General features: G+C 46.5%; 1 protein-coding gene across 1 annotated transcript in view; it reads right to left on the reverse strand.

Annotated features, from left to right (window-relative positions):
* The window catches only part of SCTR (secretin receptor), a 74,472-nt gene extending 49,870 nt beyond the window's left edge, over positions 1-24,602 (reverse strand). The window contains exons 1-2 of the mRNA XM_039234915.1: positions 24,543-24,602; positions 4,368-4,488 (exon numbers count right to left, since the gene is read on the reverse strand). Of these exons, the coding sequence (XP_039090846.1) occupies positions 4,368-4,488; positions 24,543-24,602 (181 nt within the window). The remainder of the gene's footprint in view (positions 1-4,367; positions 4,489-24,542) is intronic.
* Between the last annotated feature and the right edge of the window lie 567 nt (positions 24,603-25,169).

The raw sequence follows: 25,169 nt of genomic DNA on the forward strand, positions 1-25,169 counted from the left end.
ACTTGAGATCCTCTCCCTCTCTCTCTCTGCCCTCCTCCAAGAGAAGGCACATGTGCATGAGGGCGCTCACTCTCTCAAAATAAATTAACATAAAAAAAAAACCAGAAGGTGGACATCACATACAAAAATTAACTCAAAATGGACCAAGGTCCTAAATGTAAGAGCTAAAACTATAACCAAATCTTAGGTTAAAACATATGGGAAAATCTTTGTGAGATTAAATTTAGCAATCGTTTATTGGATACAACATCAAAAACACAGACAACAAAAGTAAAAACTAGATGCGCTGAACTATATCAAACCTAAAACCTTCTGTACATCAAAGGACACAAGCAACAGAATGAAAAGGCATCCTGCACGATGGGTGAGATTATGTACAAATCATACAACTGATAAAGGGATAAGACCCATAATATATAAGGAATTCCCACAATTCACCGGCAAAAAAGCCACACAACCCTTTTTTAAATGGGCAAAGGACTTCAATAAACATTTCTCTAAAGAATATATACAAAAGACAGACGCTCACTTAAAAAGATGCTCCACATCATTAATCATTAGGCAAATGCGGATCAAAACAATGATGAGATATCACCGCACACCCGTTAGGATGGCTATCATCAAAAATCAGCCAGGTAACAAGTGTTGGTGAAGATGTGGAGAAATTGGATCTCATGTGCACTGCTGGTGAGAACATGAGACAGTACGGTCACCATGGAAAACCCAGTACGCGGGACCCGAGGACAATGAAAACTAGAATTGCCACACACTCTTGCAGTATCACTGCTGGGTGAAAGAACTGAAAGCAGAAGGGGCACATGGGTGGCTCAGTTGGTTAAGCGTCCGACTTTGGTTCAGGTCATGATCTCACAGTTCATGAGTTCGAGCCCCGCGTCAGGCTCTGTGCTCAGAGCCGGGAGCCTGCTTGGGATTCTGTGTCTCCTTCTCTCTCTGCCCCTCCCCTGTTCACTCTCTCTCTCCCTCTCTCTCTCTTTAGCTCTCTCTCAAAATAAATAAACATTGAAAAAAAAAAGAATTGAAAGCTGAAACTTGAAGAGATAGATACTTGCACACCCATGTTCATAGTAGCATTATTCGCCATAGATAAAAGATGAAAACAAGTCAAGTGTCCTTTCAGGAATGAATGGATAAACAAAATGGGGAAATGCCGCTAGAGGCTACAACCTTGTTGAACCTTGAGGACATTATGCTAAGTGAAATAAGCCAATCGCAAAAAGACAAACAGTTGTATGATTCCACTTACGTTTGATACTTAGAGTACTCAAATTCATGGAAACAGAGAGTAGAATGGTGGCTGTCAGGAGCTAAGGGAAGGGAGAGGAAGGAAGTTGTTTTAATGAGTACAGAGTTTCTGTTTTGCACGATGAAACATTTTGGAGACTGGAAGCCCGACATGGTGAATGTACTTAACCTGCCGCACTGTACCTTTAGAAATGATTAAGATAGTAAATTTTATGTTATATGTATTTTACCACAATTAAAAAGAAAAAAGAAAACACTGACAACACCAAATGCTGGTGAGGATGTGGAGAAACAAGAAGTCTCATTCGTCGCTCACAGAAAGCAAAACTGCACGGCCGTTTTGGCAGACGCTTGGCAGTTTCTCACAAAACTGAACATGCTCTTACCATATGAGCCAGAAGTCAAGCTCTTTGGTATTGATCCAAGTGAGTTGAACACTTATGTCCATGCATAGCGGCTTCCTTTATAACTATCAAAACGTGGAAGCAACCAAACATGTCCTTCAGTATGTGAATGGGCACACCGTGGTACATCCAGACAACGCAATAGTATTCTACTCTGAGAAGAAATGTGCTATCAAGACACACACAAAACAATGGAGAAAACCTTAAATGCATATTGCTAAGTGAAGGAAGCCATCTGAAAAGGCTACACACTATAGGATTCCACCTATACATTGCTCTAGAAAAGGCAAAAGTATGGAGACGATAAAAAAGATCAGTGATTGCTAAGGGTTAAGGGACGAAGAGGGAAAGCACAGAGCATTTTTAGGGCACAGAAAACACTCTGTATGACACTGTAATGGTGGACACCTGTCATACATTTGTCAAGGCCCACAGAATGTACACCAAGAATGAATCCTAATGGGAACTACGGGCTTTGGGTGATAACGTCCTGTCCATGCAGGCTCATTATATAAAATATAATTACATATAATATATTATATAACAAGCATATCATTCTGGTATAGGATGTTAATGAGGGAGGAGGTTGTTTATTTGGGTGGGGAGCAGTGAGAATATGGGAACTCTGTACTTTCTCTTCAATTTTGTAGTGAATCACTCTAGAAAATAAAGTATATTTAAAAATTCACATAACCCATGGCATGCCTGGGTCGCTCAGTCGGTTAAGTGCCTGACTCTTGATTTCAGTTCAGGTCATGATCTCACAGTTCATGAGTTCAAGCCCTGCATTGGGCTCTACTCTGACAGTGTGGAGCCTGCTTTGGATTCTCTCTCTCCCTCTCTTTCTGCTCCTTTCTTGCTCGTACTCTTTCTCTCTCTCAAAATAAATAAATTTTAAAAAATAAATCAAAATGAAAATCCATATAACATAAAATTAACCATTACCCATTCTAAAGTGGTTCAATTCAGTGTTATTTAGCACATTCACAGTATCATGCAGCCCTCACCCCTGCCTAGATCTAAGATACTTCCACCACCAAAAGGGAACTGCTAAGCAGTTACCCCCCGTTTTCCCTCCCCTTGGCCCCTGGCAACTATTTATCTAATTTCTGTCCATATGGATTTGGGTGATCTAGACATTTCATATAAATGGAATCATACAATCCATGGTCTTTTGTAACTGGCTTTCTTCACTTAACAGGTCTTCAAGATTCATCCACGTTGTAGCATATATCAATACATCATTTCTTTTTTTTTTAATATATTTTTTAAATTTATTTCTAGAGAGACAGCGTGAGCAGGAGAGGGTCAGAGAGAGAAGGAGATACAGACTCCAAAACTGGCTCCAGGCTCTGAGCTGGCAGTCAGCACAGAGCCCGACACGGGGCTTGAACCCACGAACCGCGAGATCACGACCTAAGCGAAAGTCGGACTCTTAACCGACTAAGCCACCCAGGCGCCCCTCAATACATCATTTCTTAAGACTCAGTAATGTTCCACTGCGTGTATGCACCACATTTTTTTTATCCATTCATCAGTTGATGGACGCCTGGTTTGTTTCTGCGTCTTGGCCATTGAGACTAGTAGTGCTACAGATATGCATACACAAGTCTTTGTTTGAATACCTATAATGGATTCTTTTCTTAATGCTACACCCCTCCCTATCCTTAGATGAGGGAAACTTAAAAGACAGAATAAAAATAAAATTAACATATAAATATCAAATTAATGGTATTTTAAAATGATTGATACTAATAATAATGCTTACGTTAATAATAGTTAAGAATCACCAGTATTTACATGGCAATGAGAAAGAATGAAATCTGGCCATGTGTAGCAACATGGATGGAACTTGAGGGTGTTATGCTGAGTGAAATAAGTCAGAGAAGGACAAATACCATATGCTTGCACGTATAGGAGGATTAGGAGGAACTTAATGGAGGACTATGGGGGAGAAGAAGGGGAAAAATAGTGGGGGAGAGGGATGGAGGCAAACCATGAGAGACTCTTGAATGCTGAGAACACACTGAGGGCAGATGGGGTGGTGGGGGGAGAGGGAGATGGGCATGGAGGAGGGCACTTGTGGGGATGAGCAATGGGTGTTATATGGAAACCAACTTGACAATAAACTATTTTTTAAAAAAGAAAAAAAGAATCATCAGTATTTAACATACTTTATCTCACTTATCATTATAATCCAAAGTAGACATTATCACCTCCATTGTATAGACCAAGAAACCAAGGCTCAGAAGGTCAAAGAACTTGTCCATGGTTGTACAGCCAGTGAGTGTGAGCCAATGTTGGACCCCAGGTTTTTCTGACCCCTCTCCACCTCTCTGACTACCTCCTTCATCAAACTGTCAGAGGAGGTGAGAGAATGGATAAGAGGTACCCTTCCTTGACAAGTAATTCTCACCAAACTCTTACCTGGATGAAGTCGTTATGCAGAAGTTGGCAGTATGAAAACACAGGCTGTGTCCACAAGCCCAGAGAAATGATGAGTGGAGTCGATATGGCTTCTTGGGTGTGAGTCAACCACTCACCAGGATCCCTTCCAGCCCGTCCCCCAGTTGATTAACTGAATGAACATGGCTAGTCCAGTCCTCTACATCCCCAACCTGGCCCAGCCTCCCTGACCACAGTGGGACTGGACACAATCCATGTCCAAGAGTGGACTAAAGCAGACCGCAGACCACATACCCGGGGCTGGCTGCTCTGCACTGGGGTCTCCTGGCTTCTCTCTGGAGAGTTCCTCCAGGCACTGGTCCCGTTCCTCTCGAAGCACCTGGAGCACATCACACAGTCGAGGGAGGGCGCCCACCTGCAAGTCCAAAACCAAGAATGCACCTCACCGCCACTCACCCCACTGCACCACAGAGAGGCTTTCTGGGAGCAAGAGTGGGGCTAGACAGCACTTCCTCAAAATGAGGAAGGCAAAATCCACACCAGCAGGGAGCACCCCACGGTGAGGTAGAGGCAGCCACTCCTGGGAGAGAATTCAGACGAGGACTGTGACAGCCAGCGTGCTCGAACAATCTGTACCTGGTCCACTGCAAATCTTGTGCTTAAGTTTACCAAGATTGTCCAGCCCCGTGAGTTACTTACTCTCTGGGCACCTTCCTATTCATCTGCAGGACTTCATTTATTCCAACAGTGTTTCTTTCTCAGGTCTGACAAGCTTCATTTTGGTTCAAAGGTCTTTGAACCCTATGCTCAACCATCTTGCTGGTCCCCAGAAGAGAGCATATATCTACCCCAGGCATACACTGACCAAGGAATGTGCTGGACAGGAATGACTGGCACAGAGTCCTGGCTTCCTAGCTCTTCCTGGAGTAGATCTACAGAGCATGGCTCCGTTCTTTCATTTGTGCCTTACACTTGATAAATATGTGAGTGAAGGAAGAAAGGAAGGAAGGTAGGGAGGAATAATTGAAAAGATCAATGATTTGGACTACTATTTTACTTTTTACAGAGTATGAAATTTTTATGAAAATAAATAAGTTTATTTATTTTTTTGGAGAGACAGAGAGAGCGGAGGAGGGACAAGAGAGAGAGGGAGAGAGAGAATCCCAGGTAGGCTCCATGCTGTCAGCACAGAGCCCGATGTGGGGCTCGAACTCACGACCCATGAGAACATGACCCGAGTCAAAACCAAGTCAGACACTTAACTGACCGAGCCACCCTGGTGCCCCTACAGAGTATGGAATTTTAATATTAGAATCATTTCATATACACTAACTTACTTAATCCTCAAAATAACCCTGTAAAGAGACACAGAAAAGGAAACTGAGGCCCATCGTAGTTACGGCATGTGACCAAGGTCCTACACCCAAGGCTCCTAATTTCAGAAACCGGCCTTTCAAGAGGTCAAGGACCAGGTGTTAAACCCTCCTGTCAACCTGCACTAATGCTTTGTGGATGGAAATGTCAACATAATGGAGCAGGGGGAGAAGTCACTGGCCACAAGGCCATGCTCCAAAGTGGCCCAAATAAACAAACGCTCTGGGCCAAAGAAGGGCACCTAAGGTAACACCGTATTCAAATGATCCCAAAGGCAAACATCAATAATCTGATGATCTTCCACATCTATGACCCTCCCCTAACACAGTCAGAAAGTACCAATCAGCTGTCAGCAACTGTTCACAGCTACTCCCTGACAACAAGCAACTGGGTCTGTGATCAGCATGAAACACACACGTCACCTCCCCTGACCCCAGGCCCATGATCGGCCACAACAGAGCTGGTGCAGGGATGTCTGTGCCCGCCCAGCATTAAAATCCTATTATGTGGGGCACCTGGGGGGCTCAGTCGGTTGAGTCTCCAACTCTTGGTTTCTGCTGGGTCATGATCTCACAAGTTGTGAGTTCGAGCCCCGCATTGAGCTCTGGTGCTGACAGCACGGAGCCTCCTTGGGATTTTCTCTCTCCCTCTCTCAGTCCCTCCCCTGCTAGTACTTTCTTTCTCTCTCAAAATAAATAAACCTAAAAAAAATCATATTCTGTTCATTCCTTCCCCATTCATCACCCCCTAAATTTCCATCTCACTGCTGACAATATAACAGATGATTTCATCACATTGCTTGTGATGACTCTCATATTTAGACTCTTATATGAAAACATTCCCTAAGAATAGAGTCATTGTCAGGAGAACCGGCATGCAGCCCCACACAGGCGTGCCCTTGTCTTCCTGTGGGGTTCTCTCTCGGTCCTCGCCAAAGTCCATCGTCGCCACCACCCTCTGGCATTTCGGCAGAGGCAGCAGAAGAGCTTGAGGGCAAAAATCTACCTGCAGTTTGGCTGGGTGCCATTGGTTCACCAAAGATCTCAAATAGGCACACATTATGTTCAGTGCCACTTTGAAACTAATATTACTTGGGGAGCCTGGGTGGCTCAGTGGGTTAAGCATCCGACTTTAGCTCAGGTCGTGATTTCACGATTCATGGGTTCAAGCCCCGCATTGGGCTCTGTGCTGACAGCTCAGAGCCTGGAGCCTGCTTTCGACTGTGTCTTCCTCTCTCTCCGCCCCTGCCCTGCTCACGCTCTGTCTCTCAGTCTCTCGAAAATAAATAAACATTAAAAAAAATTTTTAATGAAACTGACATTACTCTTAAAAGATGAGAAACTGCTGGAGGTAGTGCGAACAGATACAATCTTTTAAGTGATATAAGCATGTATTAAGTGTCACAAAAATGTTCATCCCTTTTGGCTAACTGACTTCCCTCTGGAGAATTCACCCCACATGTGGGAAGAGCTTTATAGAGAAGGACTCTGCTGCAGCTTTACATCCAATAGAAAACAAAGACATGGACTTCTGCTTTCAGGAGGATGTAGTACCCGTACATTTTCCCTATTGCTCCTGCGAAGTACAGGAACCCCGGACATTAGATACAAAACAAGCATTAGAAGATTCTGGAAGGTGGAGAGAAGGCAAAGTGGCTAAAGACCTCATGACCCAAGGAAGTGGTGAGCTCTGTGAGGTTTCTTTTCACCCACTGCTGGAGCTGAAGAAGTCAGGAATAAAGAAATGCAGGCAGATGCAGCAGAAAAAGCCCCCCAAAAGCTTGCTCTCTCTAGCCAAGGACCAGGAAAGTGGAAGTCTAGCAAGACAAAAAATTTATAGGCAAAGACTGCCCACTCCAGCCAAACACCAGGGAAAAAACTGTGCTCAGCTGGGGAGCCGGGACTCCTGCCTTCCCCAGGCTGTGATGCAGGGAGCCCAGCTCCCTGCCAGGGCCGTGTGACAGCCGGCCGAGTAGGTAGCTGGAGCGTCCGTCCCTGCTGTGTGATCACACTGTCCCCCCAGCCCATGATGTCAGCGGAGACTGGACTCACCCCCAGCTTCCCCTCTGTCTCCCCCACTGGGGTGGTGTCACAGGTGCTAAAGGAAAAGAACAGCCAACCCAGAATCCTACGCTCAGCAAAAGACACCTCCAGAAATGAAAGGGAAATCAAGACATTCCCAGATAAGAAAAACTCAAAGAACTCGGCGGCATTCTACCCTAAAAGAGTGGCTAACGGAAGGTTCTCTAAACACAAGGGGGCCTGGTGGACACTCAGGACTTTCACCATCTCCAGTGTGACGAGACCCCCCCACAGCAGTGTTTCGAGACCATGTAGGGAGCTGATATTCTCATCCCCCACTCATCAGTAAGGGGGACCCTTCCTCCTTTGTCAGTGTCCAATCAGGCAGAGCCAGGAAGCTGGGCTTCTACTTGCACCTGGAAGAAATGAGGCAGCACCTGCCCCCTTCCTCATCAGAAAAAGCCAACTAAGAGAGGTTTAAATAAGACTCAGAATCCTACAGCATAGATAATGCCCTGATTTCTTCTTTTTAATCTTTTTCTTTTATGGTTCATTTATTTTGAGAGGGAGAGCATGAGCAGGGCAGGGGCAGAGAGAGAAGGAGAGAGAGAATCCTAAGCAGGCTCCACGCTGTCAGCACAGAGCGTGACTTGGGGCTTGATCCCACAAACCATGAGATCACAGCCAGAGCCAAAATCAAGAGTTGGATGCTCAATGAACTGAGCTATCCAGGTGCCCCCAAAATGTCCCGTTTTCAATCAAAGATCACTTATCACATTAAGGAGGACGTCGAACTGGATGAAAAAAGATGATCAATAGATGCCAATACTAGGGGCACCTGAGTGGCGCAGCTGGGTAAGTGTCCGACTTTGGCTCAGGTCATGATCTCATGGTTCGTGAGTTTGAGCTCCGAGTCAGGCTCTCCACCAATGGCTCTGAGCCTGGAGCCAGCTTCAGATTCTCTGTGTCCCTCTCTTTCTGCGCCTTTCTCTAGCTTGTGCACTCTCTTTCTGTCTCAAAATAAATAAATAATGATAATAAAAATAGATGCCAACACTGAGGTGACAGGGATCAGGAATGCTTTCACAAAGACTGTAAAGCAGCCATCATGGAAATTACAAGGACACTTGAAACAACTGTAAAAATACAAATGTCGGCAGAAAGAGAAAAGCTTCAGCAAGAAATGAAAGGTATAAAGAAATCAAATATAAATGTTAGAACTCAAAAAGACAATCAATGAAGTACAAAAGCTCAGTGGGAGGGCTGAACAGGAGGATGGTGGTGTGGGGAGGACAGAGGAAAGAGTCGTTGAGCTAGAAGACAGGGCAGTGGAAATCAATCTGAACAACAGAGAGAAAAAATAAACCGAAAATAAAAATGAAGAGACTTGGGAGTGCCTATCTCAGTCAGTGGAGCATGCAGTCCTCGATCCTGAGGTCATGACTTCAAGCCGCACGTTGGGCATGGAGCCTACTTACAAAATGCAAAAGTAAAATAAAAAGATAAAATAATCCTTAAAAAATAAATGATATTTTGTTAAAGTTTGTTTATATATTGAGAGAGAGAAAGAGTGAATTGGGGAGGGGCAGAGGGAGGAGGATAGAGGATCTGAAGAGGGCTCTATGCTGACAGCAGAGAGCTTGATGTGAGGCTCGAACTCACAAACCCAAGAAATCATGACCTGAGCTGAAGTCGGATGCTTAACCAACTCACTTAACCCAAATGCACCTAAAAAATAAATTAAAAAAATAAAAACAAAACAAAAAGTGAACAGACTTCCAGGGTTACCCGTGACAACAAAAGGACAATCCACAGAAGGAAAACTGGATAAAGTGGACTTCATAAAAATTTAAAAGGAGCGCCTGGGTGGCTCAGTCGGTTAAGCATCTGACTCTTGGTTTTGGCTCGGATCATGATCTCATGGTTTGTGAGATCAAGCCCCACATCTGGCTCTGTGCTGACACGACAGAGCCTGCTTGGGATTCTGTCTCTCTCTCTCAAAATAAATAAAATTTTTTTAAATACATAAATATATAGAGGAAGGTAGATACTTTATTCCATGGCTCTGTTCCCATTCCTACCTCCAGTTGTACCCTCTCTGGCAAGACTGATCTTTATCTCCTTAATAACTATTCTTCCCTTCCTCAACAGCAATCAGAATTTAACTGGGCATAAGGTTGCCCATCTGGAGACTAAAGTTTCCAATTTCCCTGTAACAAAACTGTACCCACATGACCAGGTTCTAGCAATGGAGTAGAGCAAAAGACACATGTGCAAACACAATCTCATGCCCGTAAAAGGACAGGGACATGCCTCCCTCTTTCATGTGTGGACACGGCGATGAGCTATATTCAATCGTGGGGATGAGGGCACTGCTTCGGGCTTGACTGTGGTGCTAGATTTGGAGGACAAAGCCCATCCTGACCACCCTTGTGAATTTCCATCTTCCATAGCATCCTTTCGGTGTTAACATTGACAAAGTAACTCGTAACAGACTTAGGGGGTTTACTGCCAAGGACAGGGAAAGAGGCATATCATAGTTAGAATTATCAGTCCCAACTCTGTATAGGAGTTTATACATATCACCTCATGGTGGGTGGAGTATACTTCCTTGCTTGACCTTAGCCATGTGACTGGTCCCTGGGATATTAGATAGATCTGATGGGAAGACGGGCTCAAAGTATGTTTGCACAGCTGTGCTTGCCCTCTTGCTTTTCTGCTACCTGGGGCATCCTGCTGGTCTTGGAAGAATGAATAGCACGTGCAGCAGACCCGTACCTAACCCAGGGGCTGGAGCCAAGCCAGCCGAGCCCAGTCTGGATCAATCAAACCCTAGTTCACTTGCAAACACTAAGAGAGAAATATACCCTTATTGCTGTATATCGCTGAGATTTTTTGTGACTGTTATGCAGCATAGCTGACTGACACAGGGTAGGAGAGATTCTAGGGCAGCACCAGTATGTGTGATTTAGGGAGTGACGTTTCTAACAAATAGGTGGCAATTTGCACTGTGGGGTTGAAGAATAGGATGCTCCCCCTGAAAGCACTCTTAGAGCCATGGAGCAAGACTGGAAATGAGAGAATACCTATATGGGAATTTCTGTCCAGGAAAAGTCCAACTTCCTTGGTGGTTTTACCCTGGACTACAGAAAAAATAGAGTACAGTTCACCTTTTTCCTCTCATCCTACATTTGTTTCTTCCTTTCTTCCTCTCTTCCTCTCTTTCTTTCTTTCTTTCTTTCTTTCTTTCTTTCTTTCTTTCTCTCTTTCTTTCTCTCTCTCTCTCTCTCTCTTTCTTTCTTCCTTTCTCCCTTTCTCCCTTTCTTCCTCTCTCTCTTTCTTTTTTGGTAGGCTTCATGCCCACTGCAGAGCCTAACATGGGGCTTGAATTAACAATCCTGAGATCATGACCTGGATTCTTAACAGGAGAAGTTGGTTCCCCAGTTGGCTAAGAGTACAGCTTCGGATCAGGTCATGGTCTCGTGGTTCATGAGTTCCAGCCCCACATTGGGATCTCTGCTGTTAGCACAGAGCCCGCTTCAGATCCTCTGTCCCCTTCACTCTGCCCTGCTCTCTCTCTCTCTGTTTCTCTCTCTCTCTCTCTCTCAAATATAAACATTAAAAATACTAAAAAAAAAAAAAAAAAGTCCTTGACTCTTAACTGACTGAGCCACCTAGGCACCCTTCTTTTTTTAAAAAAATTATAGTGAAATATACATAACACAGAATTTAGTACTTTAACCGTGTTTAAGTATACAGGTCAGTGGCATTAAGTACATTCACAATGAACTTTACAATGTTGTATAACGATCATCACTATCCATTTCCAGAACTTTTTCAGCATCACAACAGAAATTCCATACCCATTGAATAATAACTACCCATTTCCCTCCTTCCCCAGCCTCTGGTGACTTCTAGTCTACTTTCTGACTCTACAAATTCGCCTATTGTAGGCTAATTCATGTGAGTAGAATCATATATTTGTTCTTTTGGATCTGGCTTATTTCACTTAATATGTTTTCAAGGCTCATCCACGTTGTAGCATCTATCAGAATCTATTCAGCCTTTTAAGGCTGAATAATATTCCACTGTGTAGATACACCACGTTTTGTTCTTCTATTCATCTGTTGATGGATGTTTGTGTTGCTACCACCACTTAGTTATTATTATAAGTAATGCTGCTATGAACATGGGTGTGCAAATCTCTTTGAGTCACTGCTTTTGATTCTTTTGAATGCATTTCCAGAGACAGAATTGTTGAATCACACGGCAACTCTATGTTTAATTTTTTAGGAGCCCCCAAATGGTTTCCATAGCAACTGCACCATTTTATATTCATGCTAGCAGAGCTCAGGGGCTCCATTTTCTCCACATCCTCATCAACCCTCGTTATTTTTTATTTACTGAATTTTTTTTCGAAGTAGGCCATACGCCCAATGTGGGGATTGAATGCAGGACCCTGAGATCGAGAGTTGCATGCTCTACCAACTAAGTCAGCCAGCCGCTCCTATTTTTGTGTTTTGTTTTAATAACAGTCATCCTGATGGATGTGAAGGGGCTCATTCCACATTTCTTTCACCCTTGGTCCTTCCATTAAAATTTAATAAACCAAAATAATTTTGTGTTTGGGGTGGTATGCCAGCTAAAGACAGTGAAAGCATTCTGCTGAGAGGGCTGAGCCCATGACCCCAGATGGTGACCAGTAGAGAAGACAAGGGGCCCTTCAGCTTTCTGGGAATGGCTGGGAAGAGTGTGTTCAATGGACCAACCAGCTGGTAGAGACATCAGAGGGAAACAAGCCCCCTTCCCATCTAAATTAACCTAGAAAAGTTAAGGAAAGGCTGAAAATTAGTAGCTATGTGCATGTATATTTATTCATCTATTTCTATATATTTCTTAATAGAAGTATAATGTAATTTAACTCAAAATTCACAGGAGAAACAGACAAGTGAAGATTAGAGAATTGCTAAAATTTTCCTCAAAACAAGAGCTATTCTTCCTTAAAAAGTACCTTTAAACAATTTAAAAATTTACGGGGAAGCTGGGTGGCTTAGTCGGTTAAGCATCTGACTTGGCTCAGGTCAAGATCTCGTGGTTTGTGAGTTTGAGCCCCGCTTTGGGCTCTGTGCTGACAGCTCAGAGCCTGGAGCCTGCTTCGGATTCTGTGTCCCCCCTCTCTCTGGCCCTCCCCTGCTAGCACACATTCTCTCTCTCTCTCTGTGTCAAGAATACATAAACAGTAAAAAATTTTTTAAAAACTATTTAAAATTTTTGAGTTTGTGTTTGTATATGTTTTTTTCTTTTACTTCTACTAATGCCAAATAAATTGTCATGAAAAATAGCAGTTCCCCGTTTTCCAGTGGCAATCATTTTCAACTCTTATGAGCTGTTTATTTTCCTTTTTATCTCCGTATTTTTTTCAAGATTTTACTTTTAAGTCCGCTCTACACCCAACGTGGGGCTCGAACCCATAACCCTGAGATTGAGTCTCATGCTCTACTGACTGAGCCAGCCAGGCACCCCTCCATATTTTAAAATTATATTCTTATACTGCTATTTCTTGGTTCGTTAATCTGAGACATTATCCAAAGCTCTCTGTTAATGAAGATAAAGATTTAGATGTTTTCAAATCTCCTTACATCTTCTTCTCCCCCCCCCATATTACATATACTTCTCTTGATTTAATTTTTAGTGAAATGAATGGTCTGTATTTATAATGTTTTCTTTTGACTCTGAAGTATCATCCACTGCTGAGTCTAGGCATGTAAAATGATTATGTCTCTTCTTGGACATTTTGTTTTTCCTGAGGTCAATTATTACTTTGTTTTTTCATTTGATTAGTGTTCTATGTACCTACGGCTAATTTTTTCAACAGCTCTGTGAGACATCTATCAACGGCTGTATTTGTTTTACCTCCGGAGACCTCTTTGCAGATCCTCGTTCCTCTTGCTCCCATCTGGGCCCGATGCCTGGCTGTGGCTTGGGGTCCCTTCCCCCCAACTTTTCTGGCTAGACTTTGATTTCATAGATTCCACATCTTTTTCCTTGCTTTGCTTCCTTGTTTTGCAGAAGTTGCCTCCTAAGGAAGTGTATGTAGGAGATAAACTTTGAAATCTTTACGGGGGTGAAGAAGCTTTTATTAATTTGATTAATTACTAAATTAATAATTTGGGCAGAGAATTCTAGGTTGAAAATAAATTTCCTTCCAGATCTTGAGGGCATTTCTCCTTCTCTCTTCCTGTGTTGATAAGAAATCTGACTGCGCTTCCAAACGTTTTGTAGGTGACTTTTGTTTTCTCTGTAGAAATATTTCGGATTTTTTTTTCTGTTTTTCATTGCTTTTAAATTCCTTGAGGAAATGGTTCTTTTTTTATTCGTTGGTTAGTGACTCAGGAGCCATTTCTATCTGAAGATCTATGTTCTTCATGTTGGAATTTTTTAAATGTTGTGTGATTTATTTTATCATTTCCTCCCTCATCTTCTCTATTCTGTCTTCCTAGAATTAATATTATTTGAATAACAGGCAATCTGGATGGACCCTTTAATCTTTTCACCTTTCTCTACTCTTCTACCATTGTGTCATATGCTCGTTTTTAATTTGGAGAGAGAGAGAAAGAGAACATGAGTGGGGTAGAGGGGTAGAGGGGCAGAGAGAGAGAGAGAATCTTAAGCAGTCTCCACACTCAGCATGGAGCTTGACTCAAGGCTCGATCCCAGAACCCTGGGATCATGACCTGAGCAGAAATCAAGAGTTGGCCGCTCAACTGACTGAGCCCCACCCAGGCATCCTGATAGGTTCTTCTTTCTGAAATGTTTCCTTGACATCACCTGTTGAGTTTCCTAATAAGTGTTTTGTCGTCATCATAGAATTAATTTCCAGGCAGCCTTTCTTACTCTCTGGTGACTCCTTTTCTCCAGCACCCTCTTCCCCACACTCCCTCTTCTTGAACCTGGCATCCTTTGTAAGAACTGTATTTCAGGAAATTAATCGTAGTCACGTGATCTTTTCCTCTTCTCTGCATGGACGGTATTTTCTCTAAGCTCCTTTCTCCTGTTTGTTTGCTTTCACATCGGAGGGCTTCCTCAATGCCATATATACACACATACATATGTATGCATATGTGTGTGTGTGTATTCATATATAATGGAAGTATGGTTGATGTACAGTATTACAATAGTTTCAGGTCCACAACACAATGATTCCACAAACCTGTACATTATCGCTATGCTCGCCACAAGTGTAGCTACCCTCTGTCCCCACACCACACTGTCACAATACCATTGGCTATATTCCCTGTGTTGTGCTCAATGCCACAGTTAAATTTGAAGCACTAAAGAGGTCCTTGGAACCACTGTGGGCCTGAACAGTTTGTGGCCTTTGCTAGAAGATAAATAATCAGGCTGAGAGGGTGCCCGCAGTCAGGATCTATGTTTCTCCTCCATGTGTGGAGACTTTCCACGGTGACACAGGCCGATTGTTATTTTTCCCACACTACTACCCCTATTTCATTCCCAAAGATTTCTTGGAATTTCTGCTTCATTATTGTCATATCTTGTTCCCTTTGACTTTGTGGGTTTATATCTTTGTGATTCCTTTACTATCAGTTTAAGGACGCTCCCAAGGCAAGAGCAGATACATACTTGTGGATAACCTGCCATTTTTAACAGGATGCCCTAATGTAGCACTGTGATATGATAGAAATATTCATTTGGTGTTCATCCTTGGTTCCTGACACTGTGCTCCAAAAACGCTTGTAATTTCCTGAGCAAGAGGGGCGAGAGAAGCATCTTTCTTATAATATGTGGTCTGACTCCTCGGTGTCTAATACAAGAGCTTGTAAGACCATTCAAATCTCCAAAGTGATGAGTGACTTTGGAATACGCTGATAAGATGATGGGCGGCCTGGGGTCCCAGGTAGTAACTTCAGGATAGAGAACCACTTCGTATGGTTAGACTGGCACCTCCAGCTGCCCTTCTGACCACAGGAGATGAAAGGGAGGGTAGAGATTGAGTGAATCACCCATGACCAGTGATTCATGCCTATGTAATGAATCTTCTGTAGGGGTGCCTGGGAGGCGTAGTCGGTTAAACATCTGACTTCAGTTCAGGTCATGATCTCACAGTTTATAATCTAAGCCCCATGTGGGGCTCTCTGCTGACAGTGAGGAGCCTGCTTTGGAGTCTCTGTCTCTCTCTTTGCCCCTCTCTCTCAAAAATGAATAAATAAACATTAAAAACACAAACCTCTGTAAATAGCCTAAAAAACAGGGTTTGGAGTTTTCAGGTGGCTGAATACAGAGTTGCTGGGAGCTCCCTGTGCCTCCTTCCTCGCTTTTTCCATCTCTTACACTTGGCTGTCCCTGAGTTGTATGTATCCTCTATAAGAAACCAGTAATGGTAAGTAAAGTGCTTTCCTGAATTCTGGGAGCCCTTCTAGTAAGTTCTTGATTCCAAGGAGGAGGTCATGGGAATCCCCCATGTACAGCTGGTCAGTCAGAAGTGTACTTGGGCCCGGCTTGGGACTGGCGTCTGAAGTCGAGGCTGTCTTGTGGACTGTCCTCAACCTGTAGGCTTTGTGCTAATCCCAGGTGGCTGGGGTCAGAACTGAATTGAATTTCAGAGCACCCAGCTGGTGTCTGGAGGATTGGAAAACTGATGGTCAATGTGAGGAAAAACCCCATATATTTGGTGACATAAATGAAATATTTTGAGCAGAAAATACCAAAATAGTTGGTGCCAAGAATGGGATGCCGTTTGGTAGTAAAACCAGCACCTCAGAGGGCGCCCAGTGGCTTAGTCCATTAAGCCTCCCCCTTGGGCTCAGGTCATGGTCTCATAGTTTGTGGGTTTCAGCCCTGCATTGGACTCACTGCTGTCAGCGCAGAGCCCACTTCAGATCCTCTGTCTTTTCTCTCTGCCCCTCCCCTACTCATGATCTGTCTCAAAAATAAACATTTTAAAAAACCAATTAGCGCCTCAGAACTAAGCACCTTTAAAAATATGTATTCCTCATAAGTTCAGCAAGAAAGTATTGGGGAAAAAGTATCAAATTATACTTTATTTTTATTATTTTTTAAAATTTATTTATTTATTTTGAGAAGGAGGGAGAGAATCACAAGCAGGCTCCATGCTGTGGTGAGAGGGAGGGTAGGAATGGGCTCAATCCCAGGAAAGGTGAGATCCTGACCTAAATCTAGACAAGATTGGGAGGGGAGGCTTTGGAAAGGGGGCTTAGTCTACTGAGCCAATCCAGGCACCCCTTTATTATTTTAATTAACCAAACAAAAACACACATTACATTACTTTCTTCTTCAGTTTCAGACTTTGTGATCAGGCCCTCTTTACATCCAGAGTCTTAAAAATATTGCCGCAATCATGTCAAAATCTTGGCTTCTTAGATACTTAGACTGTAAAATGTTTCATATAACTTTTGTCTTTTCCTAGAATTTTAAGTTAACTGTCTTTTTTCTTGTTGTTTACGAAATCCATAGGCCTTCATCTTATCAATTACATAGCACAGATCACACCAAGCTTCTCAATAGAGCAGCTCTGTGGAATATTGCCTCTGAGCCTCTCTAGAACTGACTTCAAGGAGTCCTTTGACTTTCCAGACTAAACCTGGAAACTATGGAAGTGATCTGCCCATTGCCATCCTGTGTAAACGCTACTTTTTTGTATCCCATATTTTATTATATTTTATTTTTAATTAAAAAAATTTTTAATGCTTATTTTTTTTTGAGAGAGAGAGAAAGACAGAGAGTGAGTGGGAGAGGGGCAGAGAGAGAGGGAGACATAGAATCCCAAGCAGGATCCAGGCTCTGAGCTGTCAGCACAGAACCTGACATGGGCTTGAACTCAAGAACCTCAAGATCATGACCTAAGTTGAAGTTGAATGCGTAACCAAATGAGCACCCAGGGGCCCCTATTTCTAATTTTTTAAAAACTAGGCTCCCAATATGGGGCTGAACTCACGGCCCTGAGATCAAAGGTCGCATGCTCTACAAACTGAGCCAGCCAGGATCCCCTGTATCTCATATTTTAGATCTAGTTCTGGCTTTGTTGGGTATAACCCACAGTGATTGCTTTTAAGAAAGTCACTTGCATTGTAAACTTTCTAAGACTGTGTATCTCGTAACATCTCTATATCAGTATCACCCTTTGAGGGTCACTTAGCACCTAGTCAGGGCTGGCCCACTACAGTACACAAGTTCATCCCCGTGGCTTGATGATGGTGTGAATAGCTTCCACTGTCTCTTTCTTAGGGGGATTTTCTCAGATGGTAGACATATTTTGAGGCATCTGTTCAACCTATTTAGCCAACAACTCCCTGGGGAGATCTCTTCATACTGAGATATGTTGTGAGGTCCCATTTCAGTGATCAGAACATTAGAGAAAACCTAACCCAGTTTGGGACAATGTGCTTTCCTCTCTTGGATATTTGGTCTGGGGGGCGGGGGGTAAGGTCAATTCCTCCCCTTCCTAAAGCATGTAATCTTCAAAGTTACGGAGCAACCATACTCCATCCTTCAGAAAGCAACAGAAAAATCCAGTCAGCAGAGAGACAGAGAGAGAGAGAGAGTGTGCATAATTAATCAAAATAAGAGAGGAAAGATATCGAGAGAGTTCTTTTAGTTTAACTCTGGACTCTTGAATCTGAAGGGTAAAATGTGGGAAGAGATAAAATAAAACTGTTGAATTCTGAAGGAGGTGAAGAGACCCAACATCACTCTGCCTCTATGCTTTACGATACAATTACTTGCCTGCCAACTTGAGACTGGAAAGAAATTTTTTCGAGGGGGAAATAAAAGGAGAGACGATACTAGTCGAGTTTATACGAGGAGAACTAAGAAGAGGAAACTGATTATCATACAACCAGTTCAAAATGCAAAAGTTCATCAAACATTTATTGAGCACCTACTATACGGCCAGCAATTGATTCGTCACTGAAGACACAAAGGTGAGTGGGACACACGGTTCCTGCTCTTGAAGCGCACGGTCCAAGAGGGTCCAGAGAGGCCAAAAGCTGAAGTCCACAGTGAAGGCAGCAGCCAGATCGTAAGGGACCGACGTGGCAACGGGGGGCTCTCCAGGAGGAGGCTCCACCATTTAGGGAACAAGTGAGGATCACTGTACCCAGAAGGTGCTGTAAAGAAGAGAGCCCGGATGTGAAAGTGAGTGGGCGGTGGGTTGAGTGTGGAGGTGAGGGCAGGGGACAGTGTGGCTCCCACGAGGCTGGTTTGGGCGCCTCATGGTTTCAAGAACAGGAAGAACAAAGACAAGACGAGAGAAGGAGGCTTGGGGGCTTCAGTTAGAACAGCTGGGAAGTTTGGATCTCTGATGTAGTAGGGCTTCTGAGAAAGATCACGCGGTGAGAGTGAGCAGAGCCAGGTGAGCAAGGGCGATCCTGGGCAAGAAGTCCTTGGAGGACTGAGAAGACACAGTGTAAGGACGGGGACCGGGAGCCTGTGAAGAGCAGAAAGCAAGGAGGGGTGAGCAGAGAGGAGGGAGGTTCTCGCGCCAGATGCCTCTGAGGGGCCGGGCTCCCATGCCCACTTTGCTCAGCACAGTTGGCTGTATGCCTGCTGTCTCGACATCATTATTTACATCCTTCCCTCTGTATCCTAAATCATGTGGTCACACAGGTAGGACCAGGGCCCAAAAGCATGTAGTGAAGGCAGCAAAATGAAGGCCACGACAGGTCAGTGGGTGGTGGGGTGGGAGCAGCCTGCAATGGGCTGAGAAATCAGTGGGAGTGGAGGCAATCACCATAGTTGCTTCTTCCAAGAAGCTGGCCATCAAGGGGCAGAGGTGGAACTGTGGCTACAAGGCCCAGAGTGCAGAGGGAGGGCTCTGTACCACCTGAGCTGCACAGACCCGGGCGCGCTCACCAGCTGATGGGGAAAGCCAGGTAAGGAGAAGATAGTAGACTAGGCACTGTGTTCTCTCAGGATGGAGGTTCCCGTGGATCGGGGTGGGGGGGATTGGGAGCGCAGGGGCAGGGACTGGCCACGCAGGCAGCAGAAGAGAATCCTCACCAGAACCCAGCCCTATCAGCCCTTGATCTGGAACACCCGGCCTCCAGGAGCATGAGAAAATACATTTCTGTTGGTTGAGCCACCCAATCCGTGGTAATTTGTTATGGCAGCCTAAGGCAACTGAGAAGATGGGGGACAGGGGGGACAATTTAGGCATGTCTGCAAGGGCGAGATGTTGGTCAGAGGGAGTTCATTCTGTCTCAGGAAACAGGAGGCAAGCCTGTCTGTTGAAAATGAAAGAGGTGGTACCTCTCATGTCTAGAACATGAGCCAACCCATGGACACTGGGGAGAGCTCACGGGGGAGCGACCAGTGTTGGACACGTGGGGATTCTGGAGAAGACTGGAAAGCTTGGGAACCCTGGCAGCACAGTGGGCTGGGACAGCGGGACACGGCCAAGCCCCCTGGAATGGGTCAGTCACGGAATGTTGAGGCTGGGTGGGCCCCAAGATATTATTATTTTCTGGAGTCCACATGAATGCAGAGCAGCCCTCTGTGTATAATGTAAGCAAGTAGATAGAATCTGAGTGTTGTGGGTTTTACCTTGGGCTGCAGGCTGTCCCAACGGCCCTGTGAAGGTCAGCAGTGGGAAGCCTCAGCTTGCTAAGGGCAGGGAAGCAAGGAGCAAATAGGGACACTGGGGGGGGGGGGGGCCGCCATTGTGGTGCGGGAGCTCTCACGCTGGTTATGAAATCTGGGCTTTCAGCTAGGGGTGCCAGGAAGAGAGCTGAGCCCTCCCGCGGCATTGGGGGGATGTCTTAGGGCAGGGGTAGTGGGGACAGGGTGCAGGGAGGTGGGCTCAATGGGAGCGCAGAAAGGAGATGTCAAAACCAAGGGAAGGAGCCTCCTAGAGGTGCCTGGAGGGCTCAGTTAAGCTTCAGACTTTTGGTTTCAGCTCCGGTCATGATCTCTAGGCTCAAGGTCAGCCTCAGGCTCGAGCTGGCAGTGGGGGGCCTGCTTGGGATTCTCTCTCTTTCTCTGCCCCTCTCCCACTCGTACATAATCTCTTGAAGGAGCCCCCTAAACAGTTTGAGAAGCGGACCTCCCGTTTGATTGATTTTGTGACCCCAAGCTCATCTCTGGCCCCTCAATAAAATGCTGTATGTAATTCAATATTTATTTTATATTTTATAACACGATTAGATTAAACTGTAATTAATGTCATTTTGAGGCTTGGGAAAGAGTTTTATGACAGCCCCTTAGGCACCAGGAACCAGTGCAGGCCTCGTTCTGGGCGCAGATGCATGTGCTGGTTAGGAATCCCTGGGCTGGGTCCTCCCACCGCATCTGGCTGGGCGACCCTGACAAGTGGCTTCAGCTCTTTCTAAGCCTCTGTTTCTTCCTCTGCACAATGAAGGTCATGATTATTATTTTTTTTAAGTTTATTTATTTTGAGAGAGAGCAAGAGCATGAGCAGGGGAAGGGCAGAGAGAGAGCGAGAATCCCAAGCAGGCTCTGTAGGGTTAGCGGAGAGCCAGATGTGATCTCACTAACCGGGAGATCATGACCTGAGTGGAAAACAAGAGTCGACGCCCCACCGACCAGACACCCAGGCGCCCCAAAGGTTACGGCTATTGATGTGAGAATGAGTTGGATCGTGCTGGCAAGAACCTGGCAGAGTAGCTGGTGTGAAGTACGGGCTCCAAAAGGCCAGCCGTTATCACCATTGTCATTCATGTTGATTTTAGAGATAGTAAAATTTTCAAATGAAATCCACAAATATCTCCCCAGAAAATGAGAAAGTGATTTTTTTCAGGTATATACAAAAATCCCAGGGACCCTCGGAGGAGGAGGAGATAGCAATAGCCAGCCCTCAGGTGACTCTTACAGGCCTTCCTCAAAGTCTGCTCCCCCACCTGCCACAGAGCTCATCATCAGCCTGCGGACGTAGGAGTGCCACGTGCCAGACCCCCATGCCACAGCCTTCTCTGTTTCTGAGCCGCCAACTGAGACGAAGCCGAGACAGGAGGGAAAATGGGAGGGAGGCTGGAGAAGATCAAGTCCAGTGTCGACACGTCTCCTTGTCTGGAAGCGGGTTTTCATCAGGTACGCTTGTTGGGTCCTCGGCTTACGTTCTCCGTCACCAAACCCGCTGCCCTGAATCCAACATGCGATGACCACCTGCCGCAGTTTTGCTAATGCATCCCCCCTGAAACATGACAACCTTTGAGGCCGTCGTTCTCGGCCACGGACAGTTCTGCCCTCTCTGCCCCCTAGGGGACACCGGGCCACGTCTGGAAAGATTTTTCTGCTGGCACAACTTGGAGATGCTACTGGCTTCTAGGGGGTAAAGGCCAGAGCTGGTGCTAGACAGCATGCAATGCACAGGCCGGTCCCCCACAGCAAAGAATTCTGGGGCTCCCCTCTCTCCACCGTGTCCCCACGACTCCCACCCTCTCCCTTCCTCCATGCCGAGGGAGGACATAGCTCCCTTCCCGGCACCCCTCGCCGAAAGCTCAGCTTTAATATCCGGGATTACCGGTGTCAAAGTTAAGAAACCTCACTTGACTTTAACTCCCTAAGGGTATCAAGTTGGCAGTTTGCCAGACGCCACGGATTTAAGAGCCGTACCTTGAATGACTAGTTTTTATTTGCTGGACGCGTTGATGCACAATTCTGTAAGCGACAATTGCTTTCAGGGTGTCATTGTTTATTCCCTGATGCTATATGAAAGCGCCGCAGCTTACGACACTCCTGTTGGGCATCACCGTTTCATTCATTCACTCCTTCATTCATTCACTCATCCACTCAATCAACACACACTCTTTGGGCTCCCTCCTTACACGGTGATGGCTCTGGGGATACAGGGCGAATAGGACGAAATCTCAAGGTGTGTGTATTGGGGAGGAGAAGGACAGACGTGCTAGTAAATAATGACAATAGCACTCGGGGTCAAAGCCCTCATGAGGTACACGGGGCGTTGGAGAGCAAAGTGGGGCGTGGCCTCCATTTCCTACGGAGATCTCAGAAAACTGCCCCCCTTCAACCATCAGCACTTTCTGGTTTCCGTTTGCGAGGGGTCCCCCTGACACCTCTCTGTACGGCGCAGCAGGGACTGGGGGGGTAGTGGCATCAACAATTTGGCCTAATAATGGCCCATTAGAAAGATGCCTCTGATCCCCCTCAAGGGGGAGGGGCAAATGGATTAAAAAATTGTTTGAATGCCCTTAAATGTCTAAATCAAACGTCTGACCACTCAGAGCCAAAGAAACAGAAGGTAAGCAGGGTTTCAAAGCCTGGGAAATACTCCAACCAAAGTAGGTCAGCTCCATTCTTATGTATTAAAGGAGTTCTTATTTATTAAAGAAGTATGAGACCTCAGGTCTGGATAAGCCCATAAAATACCCAGAGGAGCAAGATTTACACACAGGAAACCATTTTATAATAATACAAGGCGGTACATGAGTGCATGAAAATAGCATGTGGAGACCGAGGACGTACGGGAGAGTGCCCTGGGTGAGTGAGAATCAAGAGACCTGGGTTCTAGCCCCAGCCCCACCACTAACTTGCTGCTTTGGGGCTGGTCTCTTTTCTCTGTGGGTCTCAGTTTGGTCATCTGTAAAATAAGGGAATTGGACCAGAGCATAACGAAGCAGCCTCCTGAGGCACAATGAAGTCTCTCATTTCCCCCACTGCTTATTCCTGACGTACCCTGAGGGTCCCTTTGAGATTTAAAGGTTAAACCTCAGTCCTGAAGCCCAGACACCAGTTGATTTCCTCTGACAACCTCAGGGTTACTGCAAACACTTAAGAGGGAGGTGGGGAAGGTCATAAGGAGGAAGCTATTGCCTCTCCCACCCCTGGGCACTTTATAACAACACACCTAGAGGCTTTGAATGGTTCCCAACGTCCCAGGTGACAGTTCCCCCGAAGTAGGAATTCGGATTAACGGATTAACGCACGGGCACTGTCGTTCTAGCATATTCCAATACCAGCCACTGATGAGAAGCGGCCCCAGGGTTCCAGGGGAGCTGGGAACGAGTCCGAAATTCCACCCTTCCAAACTTACTGCTGCTGGAATGTCACAGAGCTGCCAGAAAGATGGGCACCTCCTGAGTGTCGACACTCCCATCAGCTCTGGAAGTGAGGGGTTTTCTTACAACCGAACAGGAAGGCAAGGTCACTGGACACCAGAAAGGACTTGCCCAGGACAGAGATTGGAGACTCAGAACTGGGCCCCGGAGCACTTTCTCTAGGGGGTTTCTTGGGACTTGGCCTTTAGGGGAGGAAGACGATGGTTCTGGAATCGGCACTCCCTCCCCACTCCTTCCACGCAGCCTGAGTACAGCCTCTGTCTGGTTCACAAGTCCCAGCGGGAGAGACCCCGGATTCCCAGGCGTTTCTGTGGGAAGGGAAAACAAGCCACCCACTCTGCCTTTCTCTTTTCTTTTCCAGCTCCTACCTGGACCCGGTTTGCCAAGCCGGCTGCTCCCAGGAGGAGCAGACTTTAGGGAGCCAAATCCCACAGGAGAGGGAGGGAGCTGCAAATGCTCCCACCGCGGCGCCGGAAGCTCCAGCCAGAGTTTTCTGAGTTTTTCCCCCTTCTGCAGTCCGGTGTGTGCGTGAGTGTGCGTGTGCGTGTGTGTGAAAATGTCAAGGCTTCGGGGCAGACGGATGTGGGTTCCGATCGCCTTTTCCTGGGGCAAGATTTTTGGCCTCTGAGAGGCTCGGTTTCCTGGTCCATAAAGCGAGGGTGACACTATCAGCCCAGGAAGCCGACTACAAGCTTCAGTGAACTCTCGAGGCGGAGGGCCCAGCACACATTAGGCGCTGCCAGGGGGCGCCTCCAGCGTCTGCGTAGAAGCGCAGCCTGGAGGAAGGGGGAGCCTGGGGGGCCACAGGGGGTTATCTTACAGCTGCCTTCGCCCGACTCACTTGCTGCTTTTCTTCTGGGAGAGGAGGCTATCTGGAGAGGAGCTGATAGAGCTGATCCTTGCTGGGGACGGGTGTTAGAGTTCCCGCTCCTTCGAGGAAGATGTGGGGACCCCCCCCTCCACGCCCGCCTCGCAGGGGACCCGCGGAGACGCACGGTACTCACGGTGTGCGCAGCGCAGGCGAGCAGCAGCAGCGACGGCGACAGCAGCGGGCGGGGACGCATGGTGCCCCGCGCTGTCCCCGCGGGCGCCTCGACGGCGGCCGGCCGGTGCGCAACCCCGGCCCGGGGTGGGGCTCAGCGGCCTCCGCAGGGTCCCGAGCCCCGGCCGACAGCCGCGGCCGGAGGAGCCATGGCAGGGCCACCCACGCCGCGGCGAGCCCCGGGACTGCTGCTCCTCGGAAGAGGTGGCAGTGCGCTAAGCCGCCCAGCCCATTGATAAGGACGCCGCGCCGCCCGCGCGCGCTCCTCCACCCAGCCCCGACTGGCAGGGAGCCGGCGCGCGGGCCTGCAGGGGTGGGGGCAGAGGGAGGGCGCGCGGGGCCTGCAGCCGGCTCCCGCAGGCTCAGCCCGGGGGCGGAGGAGGCTGGCAGAGAGCACGCCGGCTCGGCCTTCGACGCTGCAACCCACCCCTCCCCCAGCACTCTCGAAGTTCTGGGGCGGCCCCGCGGCCACCTCGCTGTCACCGTGTTGAGTCTCGCGGCTAATGAGACCCACCTTCGGGGAGCGGGGGGGGGGGGGCTGGGGGAGAGAAGGTTGTGCCAGGGCTCTGCGGACACAGCACAGCGGGGG

The sequence above is a fragment of the Hyaena hyaena genome, unplaced genomic scaffold (assembly GCF_003009895.1).
Source record: "Hyaena hyaena isolate Hyena2069 unplaced genomic scaffold, ASM300989v1 scaffold_91, whole genome shotgun sequence".
NCBI classification, from domain to species: Eukaryota; Metazoa; Chordata; class Mammalia; order Carnivora; family Hyaenidae; genus Hyaena; species Hyaena hyaena.